The sequence below is a fragment of the Triticum aestivum genome, chromosome 6A, assembly GCF_018294505.1.
Source record: "Triticum aestivum cultivar Chinese Spring chromosome 6A, IWGSC CS RefSeq v2.1, whole genome shotgun sequence".
In the NCBI taxonomy this organism is placed as follows: domain Eukaryota; kingdom Viridiplantae; phylum Streptophyta; class Magnoliopsida; order Poales; family Poaceae; genus Triticum; species Triticum aestivum.
The window spans coordinates 279,832,819-279,853,148 of NC_057809.1; the positions used below are offsets into that span (position 1 = coordinate 279,832,819).

At 48.8% G+C, this 20,330-nt stretch overlaps 1 protein-coding gene across 5 annotated transcripts; it reads left to right on the forward strand.

The window, feature by feature from the left end:
* Window positions 1-489: 489 nt before the first annotated feature.
* On the forward strand, window positions 490-13,570 carry LOC123127439 (ribonuclease J). Of its 5 annotated transcripts, XM_044547142.1 has the most exons (18): window positions 534-675; window positions 781-1,009; window positions 1,353-1,476; window positions 2,325-2,381; window positions 2,500-2,691; window positions 2,766-2,843; window positions 5,606-5,791; window positions 5,897-5,977; window positions 9,018-9,083; window positions 9,171-9,263; window positions 10,747-10,872; window positions 11,260-11,373; window positions 11,625-11,720; window positions 11,799-11,896; window positions 12,085-12,440; window positions 12,576-12,632; window positions 12,744-13,024; window positions 13,275-13,570. In XM_044547142.1, exons 1-18 carry the CDS (start codon window positions 561-563, stop codon window positions 13,368-13,370), a joined length of 2,445 nt encoding a protein of 814 aa, XP_044403077.1. In that variant the 5' UTR covers window positions 534-560; the 3' UTR covers window positions 13,371-13,570. The 5 variants fall into 5 exon arrangements, with proteins under 5 accessions (XP_044403074.1, XP_044403076.1, XP_044403077.1 ...); XM_044547139.1 differs by having other exon boundaries at window positions 490-675; window positions 12,576-13,024; XM_044547141.1 differs by having other exon boundaries at window positions 528-675; window positions 781-939; window positions 1,353-1,462; window positions 12,576-13,024.
* Window positions 13,571-20,330: the final 6,760 nt, after the last annotated feature.

Consider the following 20,330-nt stretch of genomic DNA (forward strand, 5'->3'; position numbering starts at 1 on the left):
GTTTGTGTCTGTGTTTGTACAAATTTGAACCAAATCACCGAGTTTGCCTCGAGTTTTCGCCAATTTGAGGGCGACCTGGGAGCGGGAGCGGGAACATAATCGCCCCTGCGCCGAAGGTAAACGCCGATTCAGCTCGAGACAGCGCTTTTTCGGTGCTCTTACACTTTGGCCGCGATCCAAACATTAGGGCATGTACAATGGTTGATAAGATAGTCTTATCTTAAGTCTTGCATGTGATTTAGAGATGGCAAATTTTTTTATCTACAATGGGTCATATCTTAGCCTTATCTTCAATAACTAGTAATTCCTAAAATTGTGGTGAGACATATTGTGCTAAGAGATCACCTCTTGTCTTCTCTTAAATAAGAGAAGACAAGTCTTTTCTTATGAGTTCTTTTTCCTCCACCTCGTCATCTATCCTACATGGCATTGCTAAGATAGAACCATTGTACATGCCCTTAACCTCCCAACCACGGCACCTCCGTTATCCCATCCGCTCTCTCGCGGTCTGTGCTCCACTCCACTCCGCCCCCCATCCCACCCCCGCCCACGCCGCCGCCATGGTCGCGCTCGCCTCCCTCTCTTCTCTGTGCCTCTGCGGCTCCGCTCGCCGCCGTTCTGCCTCCGCACCCACCTCCATATCATGCTGTGTGCTCGCAACTCCCTCCGGCAGAGGTAAATGTCTCGACTTTCTGAACCTTCATCCCCTGTTGACGAACCTGTCCTTTCTCTCGCCCGAAATCGGCCTATCAATGCGCTTCTCCTCCTTATATCTCACAGGGTCTCATGAATCTAGAATACCCCGTAGAAGGTTCCGGAGAACCGAGGGTGCTACTAAGAGCATGGAAGATTCAGTCAAGCGAAAGATGGAGCAGTTCTACGAAGGGGTGGATGGTCCGCCCCTCCGGGTCCTCCCAATCGGCGGCCTTGGGGAAATCGGTATGAATTGCATGCTCGTCGGGAACTATGACCGTTATATCCTGATTGATGCAGGGGTTATGTTCCCAGAGTATGTGTTTCATACTTGCATTCCTGTAGCTTGCTAATCTGTTTCTGCGTGTGTCATCCTTATAATGCATTTTCTGACCACATTTTTAGAAACCATATTCAAGTGAGGACTTTGATGAACAACTGCTTCTCTTGTAAATCACACTGCTTCACAAGGACTTAGATGTTTATGCGGATTCTCTAGGTAGACGTGTATAATGTGCATGTATAGAATTTCCTGTTCACTTACTGCATGCATCCTTAGTTCGTCCGGAGGCCGGGAGGAAAACTGTCATTATCTATTGTTTCCTGTCCACACGTGTGCTGAATTTTGACGTAGTGCATTTTACTTGAACTTATGTCAGCTACGACGAGTTTGGTGTGCAAAAGATTATTCCCGACACAACTTTCATCAAGAAATGGAGCCACAAAATTGAAGCAGTTATTATTACACATGGCCATGAAGATCACATCGGTGCGTTGCCTTGGGTAAATAATTCTTCTGTTACTCTAATACAACATTTATTATGCTTGCTTGGCTATCTGCCGCTCACTTAATTATGTGATAATGATATGGAAACTAACAGTCCTGTATCATATTTTGAGTCACAATAGCACAATGGAACTCCCTGGTTGACAAGTTAGAACCTCTTGTTTACAGTCTCATTCTTTTCATGCGCAACATGTCTTAATTGTCAAACTTCAAAGATAGGTAGTTTTGTTATAGAACACCCTCTTCGTTGTATAATACATGCAATCCTGAGCCAAAGTTTCCCTTTGCTGAATAACATCTTTCAGAAATAGCTCCAGTGGCAATTAAATCCAAGAGCTGTCAACATGATGCCACATGTCAAGTGTTCTTATGAGGAAAATCATGTGGCACCACTAGTATTTGTTATGCCAGATCTTCTAATTTGGAGGAAGTACTCTTGATCTTTTCTTCTAGAGCATTGAGTGGGAAATAGTTATTCCATCATTAACAATCTTTGCTTTCAAGGCTTAGATCGATTTTGATTTATCTCAATGTTAGATGTATGACTTGGACAAGAAGTCACATAATTTTATTTTGTGAATACCATAGTTTTTCTTTGAGTTAATTTGGGCAGGGCTTGTTCAAACAGGGCACACTTAAATTATACACGAGCATGCCAATGTTTGGCATCTGGTTAGCTCTTCTTGTGTATACACTTTTTCTGCGTTTTTGTTATTTTACATGTTGCTTTTCATAGACACTGCTAACTTGATATCTTGAGATGATATTTCTGAGCCTTTTTAGCTTCCAATTGCATCCACCTTTGGAATATGCTCAGCTGTCCCTTCATCGTTTCTGCTGATAGGTTATTCCTGCACTGGATTCGACCACACCTATTTTTGCGTCATCTTTTACGATGGAGGTAACACTCAATTGTTTGATCACTGCTTGCATGTTTCATGATGTTGATGTATTATTACTTGTATATTTGCTGCCAAATCTTCAAAAGTTATGACATGAATTTATTCATATTTGGGCAGCTCATAAAGAAGCGTTTGAAGGAGTTTGGGATTTTTCTCTCATCCAGGCTAAAGAGTTTTAGAGTTAGAAATAGGTTTCAGGCTGGTCCATTTGAAGTGGAACCTATCCGTGTAACTCATTCAATTCCTGACTGCTGTGGATTAGTGCTTCGTTGTGGTGATGGCACAATTTTCCATACTGGTGACTGGAAAGTAAGTTATATCAGCAATAATTGTACACTATGTTCTTTAACTGGACTGTTTGGTTAACTTATTTTCAATTAAAGATTGATGAATCACCAGTGGATGGGAGAATATTCGACCGAGAAGCATTGGAGGAGCTCTCGAAAGAAGGTGTTACTCTGGTAAGTTGATCCCTATTGACTAAGATCTGTACCTTTTTTCCCAATTCTTTAGGTCTTTGGCATATATTTCACCTATGCAATATTGTACAAAGATACTCCCTCATTGCCAAAATGTAAAGACATATATTTTTTTTTCCTAAGTCAAACTTTGTAAAATTTTCCAATAATATGGTATTCTAGATGTTGATATTTGGGAACCACTAGCGATCAGACTACTGACAACTAGGTTTCATCAGACTAGTCCCCCACCATATGATTGAATTCTTTTGAAGCGTCGGATTGAGCCGGATGAATGTTACTAGCTGTATTTACTGCTAGTTTTGGTAAATCGTGATTTGCTTCCACCAAATAAATATAGAAGTTAATGCTTCCCGGAAATTGCGTTAGATACTCCATTTTCTTTTTTCTTTTTGGTAAGTCTGTTGCTTCCAATGAACAAATACAGAAATCAATGCTTCACAGATATTAGAGATTTGCTTCCAACAAACAAAGTAAGGAAATTAAATGTTTGTGTATACTATGTTTTTTGGTAAGTTGATGGAAGCATCGTGCGATGGGAACATATTATTCGAAGTGTGATTGATATCTGTTTCAAGGAAGCATTATTCAAGGTTGTGGTACCATATTTTAGATGCTTTGGAAACATTTTTTATGGAAACATTTGCTTCGCAATGGAAATTATGTGGATCAACGACATGAGTATACACAAACACAAATTCATTTGGTAGGAAAAATTGACATCTCTTTTTGTAACGTCACTAATTTTACTTCGGCATAGCCAGCATGGATGCGTGAGTGTATTTTTTTGATGTTGTGATGCAGTAGAAATATGCTTCAAAAGACCAGATAATTGTTTCCAATGTACCAGTAAATTGCTTCCAAGGATGTTTGTTTCCAAGCAGACTTATTTACCATCAAAGCACATCATTGGTTTGAAACCAAGTGGACTATTGCTTCCAAAGAAACAAGAATGTGCATCCAAAAAATTCAGAATGTGCTTCCATAAAACATAACATGGCATCTACAAACAACGTCGGGTAGATGGAAACCATGCTTCCTTTCGATGTTGGCCGTGCTTCGTTGCGATGGTAATCATGCTCCCAATGCTGGACGTGCATGGTAGTCATGCTTCCTTACTGTGCTGGTTGTGTTTCTTTGTGATTGTATCCGTGCTTCCTTTCTATGGTGGACTTTTATCACACCGTGGTTAGCAGCATCAAGAAGGATTGACATGGATGGAGCGGCGCTGCAGCTGCACCACTAGCCGAGGACCACTTTGACAACAAACATAGGTCAGCCGAATATATCGAATTAAACCTAGCTAGGTAAACTGAGGACGTGAGGCACTGTTTCGTGCAGCCGGCCGGGCGCGTTCCCATCGCTTTCGAGAAGGGATGGCACTTGAGGTACAGGAGGCAATCTCCTGTCTCTTGGTGATTCCCTGATGCTTATTTAGGCCCCCTACTGGGATGGGCCTCACGGCCACCTGCTCATCAAGCACATAAAATGATAAGAATCAGTCATAACATAATCAAATCAAAGTGACGTGAAAAGCAAAATAGTGAGGAGCGCATATGTTAATGTTTTACTACCGTGGTTGAAGGTTCAGAGGTTTTGTTATCTTACATCGACTGAAATTCTGCAAGTACATGAAATCTGACTTACATGACTTACGAAGCCTTTTATCCCAAACAAGTTGGGGTAGGCTAGATATGAAACCCTTTCATGAGGACTTCCCAGGAGGTCACCCATCCTAGTACTACTCTCACCCAAATGGGTTTCATACCCAAAAGACTGGCTAGTTTTTACGTTGGCTCGCCAAGCCGATCAGAACCCTTAGATATGAAACCCTTTCACGAGGACTTCCCAGGAGGTCACCCATCCTAATACTACTCTCGCTCAAATGGGTTTCATACCTATGGGACTGGCTAGTTTTTACGTTGGCTCGCCACGCCTATCACAACCCTCCTCCTTTACCCGGGCTTGGGACCGGCTATGCCTAGAAGACATAGGCGGAGTTGCAAGTACATGAAATCTAAATAGATTTTTTTTGCGGGAAGAAATCTAAATAGATTAACACAGATCTCACCCTTGGTGTGCCTCCAAGCCACTTAAATTCTGCAAATACGCGACGGAGGATCATAATCTGGCAAGAGGGCTACCTGTGTCGGAGGTGAACATTGGAGAACGACGGGGATGTGGGCTCGTCGATGACACCATGGAGAACAACGTGCGCAGTAGCCCGGGGGCGTGTCAAGAAGTAGGACGGGGCAGGGATCCAACCTCTGGTTGGGATGCCTCTGGCAGAGAGTAGAGGGGCGGCGGGGTGGATGATCGATGACCCCGATGGAGAGGAAGGTCGGAGGTAGGAGAGAGAAAAGTGGTGCTGATTGATTTGGGAGAAAGATAACGGGGCGAGGGATTACGGGAAGGTACTGCGTGAAAAACTGGAGGAGCATTAAAAGATGATTCTTTTGTGATCTCTTGGCCGTGAGATGAAGCATGAATCAACGGCTTACGCGTGGTCTGAGGATGTCCTCGTATCAGACTATAGATAGAAAGTGTTTCCCTTGATATTTTTCTCTGTGAACTTGGTCAAACTTCAAATTTGACCTTATATTTAAAGCTACACATTTACTATGAAAAAAGAACTACAAATATTTAAAAACTAAAGAAGTGTTGAGCCAGGTCTCACCTGGCATAAGAAGTTCTTCGTTTGTATGATCCTAACTATATATTTCTGTTTTTTCTCTCAATTCAAGATGATGAGCGACTCAACAAATATTCTGTCCCCTGGAAGATCCACCAGTGAATCTGTTGTCGCTAGTTCATTGTTGCGTCATGTTTCAGAAGCAAAAGGGAGAAGAGTAATTACAACACAATTTGCTTCAAATATACATCGCATTGGGAGCATCAAAGCTGCTGCAGACTTAACTGGTCGAAGGCTGGTAATCTTTGAATCTTAGTTCAACAGACTACACCACACCTCGTTTAATTTGATGATTTTTGTAGTTCATAGTTTCTTAGTCTGTGGTTTTGGTAAACTGAAACAGGTCTTTGTTGGAATGTCACTGCGGACGTACCTTGAGGCTGCTTTTAGGGATGGAAAGGCACCACTGGATCCATCAACCTTGGTATGCAGCAACTTACTTGATAAGTTACTTATTCAACTGTTATTGTGATTGTTGTGAATGATGCAGTTTTGGAACTGTCTCTTTTTACTGCCTATTGGCGATCTGTTCAATTGATGTTCTTGTGTCAGCACAATCTGCTTTCAGCTATCTACTTTATCTTCATTGTATGGCGCTCCTGTCAGTATACTCAAGGGGCTTGAATGCTAGTTGCAGAAGTTTTAGCAGCTCCTACAGTAGCTCGATGCTTGACTGTGTTCTGCCCAAGTGAACACCTTTCTGTTTTCCTTAACCCATGTACTGTGTTTACCTCAATAAAATTCAGTTAGCTCCCTGTTGTGGCAAAAAGAAAAGTGTGTGTGTGTGTGTGTGTGCGCGCGCGTGCGCGCGCGAACTAGCAAGCGATATCTACATGCGAAAACACCTAAAGGGGCCTACGAATTCCTTCTAACATAACTTGAGTTAATGGACACATAGATATGTCTACTTGTTATGGCTGGTTTAGCTAGGCCCACCGGGCAATCTTAGCCCACAAGTTATCTTAGGTTAATTCTTATGCAAGTTATCTAGGTTATAAATATAGACCGTAAGACTCCTTTTGGAATTAAGCAAGAAGCAATCAATATTTGCTCGGCTTCCCTTAAGGAGCCGGGAGACCTAAACCCTAGCCGCCTCTTGCGTCCGCCGCCGTCGCACCAGCCGCAAGGACGGCGCCCGGCCCCCGGCCGCCGGCCGCCGGCCGCCGCGCAATCTCCTCCGACCTCCTCCCTCCTTTCCTTACAGGCTACGCCCTAGACCGGGTAGAACCCTAGTTTCTACCAATTTGGTATCCAGAGACTCGGGTTCGATCATGTCGTCATCAACACCCACGCTGCCGCTGCCCATCATCACCACCGCCCCGATGACCACTGCCGGGTCCCCAACGCCGCCGGCCCCGATCACCTCCGTGCCGCCGACAACCTCCGTCTTCACGCCGGAGGAGATGACCAACACCCTGCGGGACCTCATGACGGCCGTCCAGGGCATCTCCCTGTACTTGGCCGGCCCGCACACCACCCCGCCGGCTGCGGCCCCCGCCTACAGCCACCCGGCGACGCACTGGCCGATCCAGAACGCGTCGGGCCCGAGGGGGACGCCCCTGCTGCCGTTCCAGGCAGGCTACACCGGCGGGCCCCCGCCGCTGCTGCACCTGCCCTGGTACTCGGTACCCGCGGCGATCGCCGGGGCCCATCCGTCGCTCCAGCCGCCGCCCATCCGTCGCTCCAGCCGCCGCCCATCCGTCGCTCCAGCCGCCGCCCGCCCCAGCGCCGTCCTGGCCGCAGTGGCCCGCGCCGGTTCTCGCGGCGCCACCCGCGCCCGCCCCAGCGCCGCAGTGGCTGCACTGGCCCGCGCCGGCCCCAGCCGCGCCGGTCCAGCTCCCACCGCCGCCGCCCAGCTCCGGATTGGGCCAGTCCACACCGGGAGGACTTCCGATCCAGCAGATCTGGTTTCCGCCGTCACCGTCCCCGATCCCGGCCTGGCTAACCGGGACGTCGCCACCGCCAGTTTACACAGAGGCCGGGGACCCACCGGTACCCACGCTGCAGTTTGGGGCCTCGTCCAGCTCCACGGGGGCCTACGACGGCCTCCCCACCGTTGACCGGGTACCGTCATCATCACTGCTCCGCACCGCCGAGCCGGTCGGCCATGGCGCGCCGACCCAGACGCCGCCACGGTTCGCCAAGATCGATTTCGCCACTTATGACGGCACGGAGGACCCGCTTAACTGGCTCAACCAGTGTGAGCAGTTTTTCCGTTGCCAGCGCACGCTCGCGTCGGAGCGCACTTGGCTGGCATCCTACCACCTCCGCGGTGCAGCCCAGACCTGGTACTATGCCCTCGAGCAGGACGAGGGCAGCATGCCCCCTTGGGAGCGCTTCCGCGAGCTCTGCCTCCTTCGCTTTGGGCCTCCGGTTCGCGGGAGCCGCCTGGTGGAGCTCGGCCGCCTTCCCTTCACCTCCACGGTGCAGGACTTCGCCGACCGTTTCCAGGCCCTGGCATGCCATGCGTCGGGCGTGACGCCGCAGCAGCGGGCCGACCTCTTTGTCGGTGGACTTCCGGATCACACCCGCGTGGACGTGGAGCTTCGGGGACCCCAGGATCTCCAGTCGGCCATGTACTACGCCCGCGTGTTCGAATCACCGTCCCGGACCATTGGGTCGCTACCCGGGCCGGATTCCGCGCAGGGTCGGCCTGCGCAGGCTTCTGCGGCACCCCTCGCCGCGACCGCGGCGCGCCCGTTCCGCCGGCTCACCTCAGCCGAGCTACTCGAGCGTCGCCGCCAAGGGCTGTGCTTCAACTGCGACGAGCCCTACACGCCCGGCCATGCCTGCCCGCGACTCTTCTACCTGGAGGTTGCAGACTACATTCCGGAGGATGCCGTCGCCGCCGACCTGGCCGCCCCAGCTGTCGAGAAGGTGTTTGACGCTGGTTGATCGCCTCGAGGAGTTCCGCAAGCGCTTCCCCACCTTACAGCTCGAGGACGAGCTGTTTGTGCAGGCGGGGAGAAGTGTTATGGCCGGTTTAGCTAGGCCCACCGGGCAATCTTAGCCCACAAGTTATCTTAGGTTAATTCTTATGCAAGTTATCTAAGGTTATAAATATAGATTGTAAGACTCCTTTTGGAATTAAGCAAGAAGCAATCAATATTTGCTCGGCTTCCCTTAAGGAGCCGGGAGACCTAAACCCTAGCCGCCTCTTGCGTCCGCCGCCGTCGCACCAGCCTCAAGGACGGCGCCCAGCCGCCGGCCGCTGCGCAATCTCCTCCGACCTCCTCCCTCCTTTCCTTACAGGCTATGCCATAGACCGGGTAGAACCCTAGTTTCTACCACTACTATATAAAGGGGCTGACCCCTCTCAATAAAGCAGAGAAGAATATTGTTGTTTACTTTTATCTACTTTTCGGTAATTAGGGTTTGTGTCAGTAGTAGATTCCAGCAGTCTTTTGATATCCCACATGATGATGCAACAAAGTGGTGTTCATAATTTCAGAACCTTTCTGCAGGTTAAGGCAGAGGACATGGATGCATATGACCCTAAAAATCTTTTAGTCGTTACTACAGGTTCACAGGTAAGAGTTACAGGCTAAGTGGTCCTCAGAATCAGTTGGTCATTCACATTCTTATAATTCTTGCATCTCTGTATAAAATTTGTCCAGGCAGAGCCACGTGCGGCTCTGAATCTCGCATCTTATGGTGGGAGCCATGCTCTTAAACTATCCAAAGAGGACGTCCTTCTTTATTCAGCTAAGGTATTGCTCATGTAGTATCATTGAGTTGTTTCAAGAACCTTTGAGATTAGTCAGATGGAACGGAGTCATATATTTTTGCTCCGTGTGCATTCTTGACTCTGTCAGCTTTCTTGAGCATGACTTTCTTAATTTCTGAAGAAATTGGTACCCCCTCTATTTGGAGATGCAGGATGTCGTTTGACTGTCCAATTTTAAGCTTTGATCCTTGATGTATTAATCCAATAATATGTGGGTTATGTTACACAAAATTTACTTTCTCATGATTGTGTTACAACTAATTACATTCTAGCTAAAAAGCACGGATACGTGGATGGAAAGATGGCGACACACATACGGGGACACGGGATACGGCATTTTCCAAAAACAGCCATTCAGGGATATGGCGAGTATATAACAAAAATCAAAACATGCCATGTAATATAGAGTTAAAAACAAAAAAAGAAGAAGAGAAACTAAGATGAGATCAGAATACTGCCCCATTTCTATTTGTTGTCTGATGTCAGTGCTTGATTGAATTAATTGATCTTCTAGAGAGACCCATGTTATTGCAACTTCCATAATACATCAAATGTTAGTGTTAGTCCATTAGAGAGTAGAGACTGGAGAAGACACAGCAGAAAATGCAGGTGTAACTTTCACCCTCACTCACGGATGATTGGCTACCGGCAGTGGTGCTCCCAGACGCCATGCTCCCTAGCATCAAGCAGCAACCAGACACCAGCATGTAAGTGAGCAGCAGCTCAAGAGCAAGCAGCAACTGCATGGCCACATGGGAAGCAAGCAGCAGCAACTCAACAGCAAGAAATTGAGCAAAGAGATGAAGAGGTTTTTTTTTTCCTGAGAGAAAGAGATGAAGAGGTTGAGGAGAGGCTGCTGGGGTTATCTGCTCGAGCGTGGTTGCCATCGGGAGGTCGAGTCCTGGTGGTGGCTGCAGCGGTCGAGTCCTGGCGGCGGCGGCGGTCGAGTCCTGGTGACGGCGGCGGTCCTCGAACCCAGGCGTTGGCGGCGCTCGAATCCAGGCGGCGACGGCGCGTTCGGTTGGGAGCAGCGGTCCTTTCGTGGTGAGCGTGTGTGCAACCCTGCAAAATAGGGTTTGTACTGGGCCAAGGCTGTTTGTTATTGGGCTTCCCGTGTCCCCAATGTGTCCCAGCCGTGTCTTTCCTTTTTTACTTTTTTTTAATCCGAGAATCAGGGGATACTGGGGTCATGCGTATTCCGGTGTGTCCGGCCGTATCGCCGTGTCCCACCGAATTAGGACGGCAATTTGGCAGTTTTGGCCGTGTCCATGCTTTGTAGCATTCTAGTACACATTTATTTTTTGAAATATCATTCCTCTTAACAAATATGCATGAAAGGGCGCCAAATGAATTGGTGAAAAGCATCTAACATACCTTTGTTGTAGTATTTATGGTTGCAGGTCAACTGGTTTCTCCTTTGAGCATAGCATTGCCAAATCTCATCATGCATATGCTTTTATTTTCAGGTTATCCCTGGAAACGAGTCCCGGGTAATGAAGATGTTAAATCGCCTCACCGACCTTGGCCCCAAAATTGTTATGGGTAAAGATGCTGGCCTCCATACATCTGGGCATGCTTATCACGATGAACTGGTAATTTTTTTCTCATGTGTTGCTTTCTGCTCTTTGATATGCTTTCGTACCTGGTAACAATATATACTACTACTATCCCCGTTTGAAACTTCACCGTCTTTGCCAACTGATTACAGAAAGCAGTTTTGTTTTGCTTGGTAGAACGCACCATTGGATGTTTCATAAAAATAGTTTTAAAGTAATATCATTTTCATAATTTACTATACATATAAAAAAGAACAGTCGAAGGTGCATCTTGGAGATTGTGTTTTGGAACGTCATGCATTTTTGTAACATAGCGAGTATACTGCTATAGAATTAGGCCTAGATCTCCGTGTGAAATGTTCTTAATTCTGATGTTAACTTGAGATTAGAGGAGATAATGTGTCTTTAATTTGTTATTTCCAGGAGGAAGTTCTACAGATTGTTAAACCGCAGCATTTCTTGCCTGTTCATGGGGAACTCTTGTTTCTCAAAGAACATGAATTGCTAGGAAGGTCAACTGGCATAAAGCACACTACTGTAAGTAATCTGTCTTCCATGGTTTGGGACTTCAGGTATCTTAGTGCCATAGATGTATATGACTATATGCTAAGGGAGACAAACCTTAAACTTAATGTACTGCTGCTCATTTTACGCCCCTAACACTAAAAATGATGGCATGATGTTTTTTTTTTGTTAGCATTGCCATCATATAGACATGTTCTTACTCCTTATATTGTCCATTATGTTAGCATTTAGTAGGATTTCTTAGTTGCTTATTTTGATTGCAGGTAATTAAAAATGGGGAGATGCTTGGTGTATCTCATCTAAGAAACAGAAAGGTTTTGTCAAATGGGTTTGTTTCTTTAGGGAAGCAGGACTTTAAGGTGAATCATTTAACCCTACTATCTCTGTCTTGTCTCTTAACAGCTCTGAAACTTAACATGATGTACTTGATATTATAGTTAATGTATACTGACGGAGACAAAGCTTTTGGAACGTCCACTGATCTCTGCATCGATGAGAGATTCAGGATCGCATCTGATGGCATTATCTTTGTCAGGTAATTTCTCACACGGTTTTGGGGCATTTGTCATGATGTTTATCTTCAGCAGAAGTTGTTTTTAGTTGTGAATCAGAGGACCCCCAAAATGCATCTGAACATTGTTGAGATGATAAAACAGTATGCAGTGTTTGTTTTTACTTTTTAGGCACCCCCAAAATGCTAAACATATTATTTGTTCCCTGCAGCATGGAGATCTTCCGACCTAAACCTGCTTCACCACAGTCTGGCTTGAAAGGGAAATTTAAAATAACAACACGGTGTCTATGGCTTGATAATGGGAGACTACTTGATGCACTTTACAAGGCTGCGCATGCAGCATTGTCAAGCTGTCCTTTGAATTGCCCACTTAGTCACATGGAGCGAATGGTATCTGAAATCTTGAGGAAAATGGTCAGAAAGTACAGTGGAAAGAGACCTGACGTCATTGTAGTTGCTTCAGAGAACACTACAGTAGGTTTCTCAGAAGAGGTAATAAATAGGCATATGAGTCTTGTAGACTATGAGAAAACACGGCCAGAGAACCCAGAGCGTGAGGCTGAAGGTATGAAGCGGCAAGTATTTGATATGTTACTTTGTTTATCCCTGGAACTTTAAACACTAGTTGTTAGTTCAGTTGTCAACATTTCATGTAGTTGTGGATCAGTTCGTGCCAATGATGTCATTACATTGTTTGCAGAGAGCATCCCTGAGGTCATGAGAACAACACCTGACGATGCAACGACTAGCTCCAATGGTGAATCATTCTTCTCTCCTGATTTACATCAGCCTAAAACATTGGATCATTTTTGGGAGTCGTTCAAGTCCCCTACAGCAGTAAAAATTGCAAGAATTGTCAATGCTTCAGCTCAAGGGAACAAACCAAAGCTCGGCAAGATCAGCATAATTGATAAGGATTCCAGCACGTCAGCTCCTGCTCCAGCCAAATCTTCAAGAAAGAACAAGTGGAAGCCCGAGGAAATTAAGAGCTTAATACAGCTGCGTGGAGAAATGAATGAGAAATTCCAAACCGTCAAAGGAAGAATGGTTATGTGGGAAGAGATATCTGGTAGCCTGTTGAAGCAGGGGATAACTCGTACACCAGCACAGTGCAAATCTGTGTGGACATCATTGCTTCAGAAATACGAGGTAGGTAGATGAAACTCTGAAATATTGCATAAACTCTAAATAAGGTATTTGGTTGGGCGGCTTATAGGGCACAGAAAGCCACAGCCCAAGCCCAACAAAACAGCCCCATAATTCCATTTTGGATGTCATAATGTAATCTTGCCAATTAGTATTATTGGGTGAAAGCATGCTAATCTATGCACTTAGCAGTAAAAATTACCGAATATTTTTCTTCAAACAGAAGTACCAAATATTTTATTTATGTTTGCAGGAGAGCAAGAAGGATGAAGAAAACATGCGGACATGGCAATATTTTTCGGCCATGGATAGTTTTTTATCATGCGAAGGGGAAATGGCAACCAAATGAAACAGATCCGTAATAAATTGCTTAGTGATAGTTATTTGGAGATCAGTGTATTGTAAGGTAGTCCGCGAATCAACAAGAAGATTGTTAGAAGGGAGAGAGGGATTGGTGGAATAGTCCGTTGTTGTATTGCTTGAGCCTCGTGGGCATATATATATAGGAGTACAATCATCTATTTGGAGTATAAGACAAGCCAGAACAAATCCTAGTCTATCTCGTCTTTTTTAATAAACATTATACTCAACATCTCCCGCAGTCACAACGGTAGCGACGCAGACGGTGAGACTGGAGAAGAATCCGAAGGCAAGCCGACGGACACCTCCTCACAGTCGTAACGGTTGATGATCGATGCATCGCGGAGTCGTGACTGGAGTGGCAATCGACGAGGTTGCTCAAGCAAGGCGGTAGCCTTTTGTGTCATTTGTCGATGTAGTCAAGAGCGTGGATGGTGGAGCCGTGGTTGAGGTAGTCGTACGAAGAAAGCCATGGTCGATGTCGAGTCGGGGTGGCCGGTGTCGAGGAAGTCGCCGTGGAGCCGCGAGCGCAAGAGGGCGCCGAGTTAGCATGGGCGCAGTGATGTCGAAGTAGGGGTGCGTCGAGAAGAAAATGTTGTTGACGACGCGTCGCGGCGGGTTTGCCAAGCTCGGGGACACATCGTGGACGAAGGCACGCACCGGTGTTGCCAGCACCGGGCATGCGTAGACGGACGAAGACGAAGTTGACGAAGCGACGACCAGGCTTGCCAGGCCCGGGAACACGTCGTGGATGAAGGCACGCATCGGTGTTGCTAGCACCGGGCATGCGTAGACTAGGGACCTGCACAAGCTGTACGCCATGTCGGAGAAGTCAGAGGGGCCAGCAAAGAAGGACTCAACGACGATTGCGGCGTCCATCGGCGCGGTGCCGATGTCACCAACGGTGGTCAGAGTAGACGAAGTGGACGGGGTAGATGACGGCGATGCTGGCGACGGGCTGGTGCTGGACGAAGACGAACGGGGTGGACGGGCGGCGGCGGCAGCCGCGGCGGCGGCGGCTAGGTTAGAAGTGCGGCGGCGGTGCTCGAAGTAGGCGAAGAACCCTAACAGCGTGACGAAGACCGGCGCGAACGGTGGCGTTCCCGCGCCAAGAAAGACGGCGCGACGCATACCACGGGAGGTCGACGCGTGGTGACGACGGAGCTGACTGCGTGCCGCGGCGCTATGGCCCGAAGGGGCGACGCAGCAGCGGCAGGCGGATCGGGGCGACGGTGGGAAGACCTCTGGGCGGCGGTGGGGACCGCGTGCCGCGACGCTGCGGCTCAAAGGGGCGACGCAACGGCGGTGCACGAGTCGGTGTAGCCGCAGGGACGACCTCGGGGCAGCGGCGAGGACCGTGTATCGCGGCACTACGGCCCGAAGAGGCGACACAGCGGCGACGCACGAGACGATGCAGCCGCGAGGAGAACCACAGGGCGGCGGCGCTGCAGCCCGACGGGGCGACGCAACGGCAGCCCGATGCTCGATTGGTGGAGAGGCGCGTGGAACTCAGGGACGATCTTCACGGGATCTGCGGAGGCGCGCGACGGGCCAGGTCGGTCGCACGACGTAGATGAGGCGGATCACGGTAGCGAACATGTGATCAAGCCGATCGCGCGCGAGGTCGGAAACACCGCTCGGTGAAGGCGTGGTGGCGGCGGAGTCCGAGATAAAGCCGGCGACGACGGACGCCGTGGGACGTCGCGGACGAGCTTGTCAGCACCGGCACCTGGGCTGCCAAAGCAGCGCCGGCGCCCGGGCAGCGAGGCCCGAGCGACCAACGGAGCAGCGGCGTCCGAGTTGAGGCAGCCGACTAGCCTGACGTAGCCGTCCTAACGCAGCCGAGAACGAGGCCGACGAGGTAGACCGCCGGGCCGCTGTGCAGACGCGACGGAGGCGGGTGACGTGGATCGATGGGCGGGCCGGCACGCGAACGACGGCTATGATTGGCCGTTGCATGACGCGAGGCCGCCGGGTCGGGGCGATGCAGGTGTCCCGGTCGGAGCAGGACGGTGCCGGCTGGCGCAGGGCAATGGACAGACCGACGCGTGTGGCCGTCGGGTCGTAGGAGTGGCCGGCTGGTCGCGCTGGGGTTGGAGTAGAGGCGCACGGAGGTCGACGGCGATATTAGATTGGAAAATCGAAAAGAAAAACGCCGATCAAACGACTGGCGAGAGAGTGAAAATAATCCGGGGCAAGGGCTCGAAAAAAAGACTCTTTAGGGCAGCCGGCCAACACGGCCGGCGGACAAACTCTAGGTACGGGCGGCGCGGCCCCCAACAGCGGTTATGGAGCTCGACCGCCCTGGGGCGGCGCGTGGGTGCGGAAGCGGCGATGGCTAGAATTTAGAATCAACTTGCGATAGGTAGCATGTTAGTAGGGAGAGAGGGATTGGTGGAATAGTCCGTTGTTGTATTGTTTGAGCCTCGTGAGCATATATATAAGAGTATAATTATCTACTTAAAGTACAAGACAAGCCAAAACAAATTTTAATTTATTTTGTTTTTCCTAATAAACACAATAAAGATCAACAGCCTCTCCAGGAAGTAATCAGTAATTCTATCACGTCATTCTTTGCCATTGCATGAGATTCCTGGGGTAGTTACGTGAAACTAGGTTTACCAATCCACCATGTTGTATTAGTTTTTGTGGGATTAGCAACTAGATCTATCAATTGATTAGTCAGTTAAGTTGCAACATTAGCAAGTAAAAAGGCGTTCTCGTGTTACGGAATGGATTAATTCCGGCCTCACATTTAAGCTGTAACAAGGTGGAGATTGAGTCCGATCGTGTTCGTGTGATTACTGAAAAAGGGTTTCCTCCCACTTTATATTCCAAAGTAACCAACACCGATATAAAGATAGCTGGGGCGAACAGCACAGCAAGCCCAAAAGAAAAAGAAGAAGAAACAAATGCCAACAACAGCAGCTCGACAAAGCGCGGATGACCCGCCACCGCTACGCCCTCCAGACACAAACCACCACAACCCGAGGCTCCGAACCACCGCGTACCAAGCAGCACCTCCAAGAAGGAATGCGACGCCGACGACGCTGCTGCCCGGACATGTCCTAGAGTTTCCCCCGACACGCGGAGGGAGGTGGGGGATGGATATCACCGACACCCTCCAGGGAGGAATGGTGGCACCCGCAGGTGTCACCGCATCGAAGCCGAAGAACCGGCAAGGATTTCTCCCGCACTCCATCCCCACCGCCCAACGGACCGGAGCCGACCAGCCAGACCACCGCCCACCAGCATGCGTCATCACGGTTGCGCCGCCACCCACGCCGCCTCACTGCGGACACCAACACGAGGCCAAGAGGACTGGAGAGAAGCGCCCCGCGGAGGGAGAAGCAACACCGAAGCCGAACGGGAGGGAACCACCTCCACCGCCGTCGTGCGGGAGGCCAGAACCTCCGGCACCATTGCGATAGCCGTCCGGACGCGGCAGCAGGGCATGCCAGGCCACCCCTGGCCCGGCGAGGCCCGAAACGGGCCCGCTAAGCCCCGCCGCCACGCTGCAGCAAGCCGGCGATGGCGCCGCCAACATCCTGCCGTTCTTCGCCTCTCCCCCGCCTCCTGGAGGACGCGCCGCAGCCGCACCCCACCGCCAGCCCGCCCGGGCCCAGATGGGGCCCGAAGGGCCTAGATCTGGGCTGAGCGGGCGCCTCCAGAACGCGCCGCCGTGCTACCCCGCCGCCAACGGCGACGCCACCGCCCAGCCATCCGCCCGCGCAGCGCCAGGACCTCGCCGCCACGCCGGACCGCCGCCGCCTAGGGAGATCCCCCAGCCCGCTCCGTCCCGCGCCAGAGGAGTGCCGAGAGAGGAATTGCGAGGGGGCCGCCGCCGCCAGCGTCGCCCGGGCCAGGCCCGGCGGCGAGCGCCAACGACGGCGGCGGGGAGAGAAGGAGGAGGGAGGGTCGCTGGAGAAGGAGATCGGGGCGCGGCCGGTCGCCCGCGGGGGCGACGCGGTCGCGAGAGCCCGAGAAATTCGTTGCGATAAGAAGCCTGACCCAAGAAGCTTCCTCGTGTTCCTGTAATTGTAGCTACAAAACTATTACTATGGAGCTGCCACGGTGATCATTGCTGAATGTGCTCAACTTGCAACAGGGTTTGGGAAGGTTTGTTTTGGTTATTGTAGTTGAGATGCAAATGCGCTTGTTGATTGTCTTGCTAAATCAGCTTCTTGATCAATCCTCGTCATTTTGGAATTCTAGTGCGCACAATTTTATCTTGGATTTTCTTGTAAATGACGTTGCCCTTATTTGATCAACAAAGAATCTTCCCGTTAAAAAAAACCCTACCGACACTGTGATTCTTAGGTGAATGGGCTAAGCACATCGCTGGCATCCTATATAGATAAGAGTGACCCCTACTAACTTATTTATTTCAACATGTAAGTAAGTCATATCACCTAATTATGGTCTCATCATGACGTGCAACCATGCATGAGAAAATATATTTCATTCTATTTACTTATATTCAATTACAACTACTCAATGGGGACAAGTTGGGATGAGTCATCCTACTATTTTACTTATATTCAATTACAACTACTCGATGGGGACAAGTCGGGATGAGTTACAAGCCGGCATCAAGCCGGTGAAGGGAGAAGGCTTGATGGTGATGGCGACAGCATGATGATGATGATGGTGGTGGTGGTGGCGCCGGCGAGAGGGCATCGGCCCGAAGGCCGGTGCTCATGGTGATGGAGCCTCCTCTCCTTCCGTTGTCCCTCATTCTCTGGTGTGGAGCAGCAATGGAGATGGTTGTGGATGAATGAGATAAATGGATCATGAATTACGGCGACTAGGGTTGAGGATGACATATATAGGAGCCTCGCTAGCCTCCTCTCTTGATATGCTTCATCCAAGGGCTTAAGATGAGCCTTGTCCTCCGCGAATCTCTTCTTTACGAGTCAAGGATCTCGTGGAATTGAACGGTTACGAAATCAGTGAAGAATCTCGTCTGGAAGGGCAACTTTCAGAGCTGACTGCACGTCAAACGACCGCCAAAACGACCGCACGCGGTCACATGAAAGGCCATCTTTTGGTTTGACCTTCTCTGGTAAAACGGTCGTCATCGAACTCGGGCTGACGTTCTTGGGCTCGTTGGATTCGTATGAACGAAGCCGATCCATTTCTGTCTTAGATCTTGATTTGGAGCATTTTAGAAAAATGGTTTTTGTCTCACCTTCGAAATGGCTAAGTCTGACCCCTGCCTGACTCCGTATTGATCCCATCCTTGGTCCTTTTATCGTGCTTGATCATAGGTTGCTCCAAAACACACGTAGACACAAGAAAACAAGGAAAACTAATAAAAACAAATAAAAAACTAAACGTGCAGTGCTCACAATGATAAGTGCAAAAACTGGTAATCATACATAATAGACAACTATTTGGTTCGAGTAAGAAGGTTGACATCAAAAGCTCACGGCTACCAACTCGAAAGAATACATTGAACCAAACCCCAAAAGTGATATCCATGTTCATCGTGCAAGCATGCAAAATTTAATTAGTAAGGGAGTAATGCAAGCTATCCTCTTAGTTTCACTGCCATGGAGGTCAAGAAAAAGGAAAATATTTTTGTGGACCCTAAATTCCCATTGCCAAAGGTTTAGAAAAAAGGGTCAATATTATGTTAGGAACACAACAATGACAATCATAGACAAAAATAAATCAAGCGATGTGAACTGGGACCCGCTCTTTCGATGAGAGAGAGAGATAACTATGATTTTGGGTGGGACTTGACGCTCACGATCCGGCTACCAACCGTACAGGGAGAACCGTACACGACTGACATCCACGATAATCGCTGAACCAACTCCACGACGTTATCGACCGAGCCAACAGCATGGCCGACCTATTCACGAAGGATTTTTCCTGCAAGCAAATCAATGCAACAAAATAATAGCCAAGCAATCTCAAAATTACGAATATGCTAAATGGAATAAATCTCACAAGTTGGCATTCTGATAGGATGTCTTGACGGTCGCACTAGCCGCTACGAGCGAAGACAAATAAAAATAGCAATAACTAAACTTCTCTAAACAAAACCAGAGTCTAAATTCTAATTTAGGCTAGCTATTTATTAAGAGCGGCCAACCGCGGAACGCAGCGCATGGAGACTCAACAGTGCAGTGCACGACTTCTTAACAAGATGTGTTGGCCCAACGTGGCGTACAAGACTCCTTGGATCCAAGTTGGCTCCTTTTCGGCTCAAAAAAAAGTTGGCTCCTTTTCCTGATGCATGTACACAAGCATGGCTGGCTGGCTCCTTTTCGTGATGCATGTACGCAAGCATAGCTGGACTCCAATTCTTTGACGGACGCGCTACTTCACTTGGCATGATAATCATTTGCCTTCTTCAAATAGCTATGATTTTTCTTGACTTTCTTTATTGTCGTGAACAACATTTCTCCATTAATGCTTGTTAGAAGGGAGGGAGGGATTTGGTGGAATAGTTTGTTGTATTGTTTGAGCCTCCTGGGCATATATATAGGAGTAATGATCCCGCAGTCACAACGTAGCAATGCAGACGGTGAGACTGGAGAAGAATCCGAAGGCAAACTGATGGACACCCCCCCAGTCGTAATGGTCGATGCATCACGAAGTTGTGGCTGGAGTGGAAACCGACGAGGTTGCTCAAGCAAGGCGTAGCCCTTTGTGCCGTTTGTCGTGGTAGCCGAGAGCATAGGTGGTGGAGCCGTGGTCGAGGTAACCGGGCAAAGAATGTCGTGGTCGATATCGAGTCGGGGTAGCCGGTGTCGAGGAAGTTGCCGTGGAGCCGCGGGCGCAAAGAGGCACCGAGTTAGTTAAAGGAAATATGCCATAGAGGCAATAATAAAGTTGTTATTTATATTTTCTTATATCATGATAAATGTTTATTATTCATGCTAAAATTGTATTAACCAGAAACTTAGTACATGTGTGAATACATAGACAAACAGAG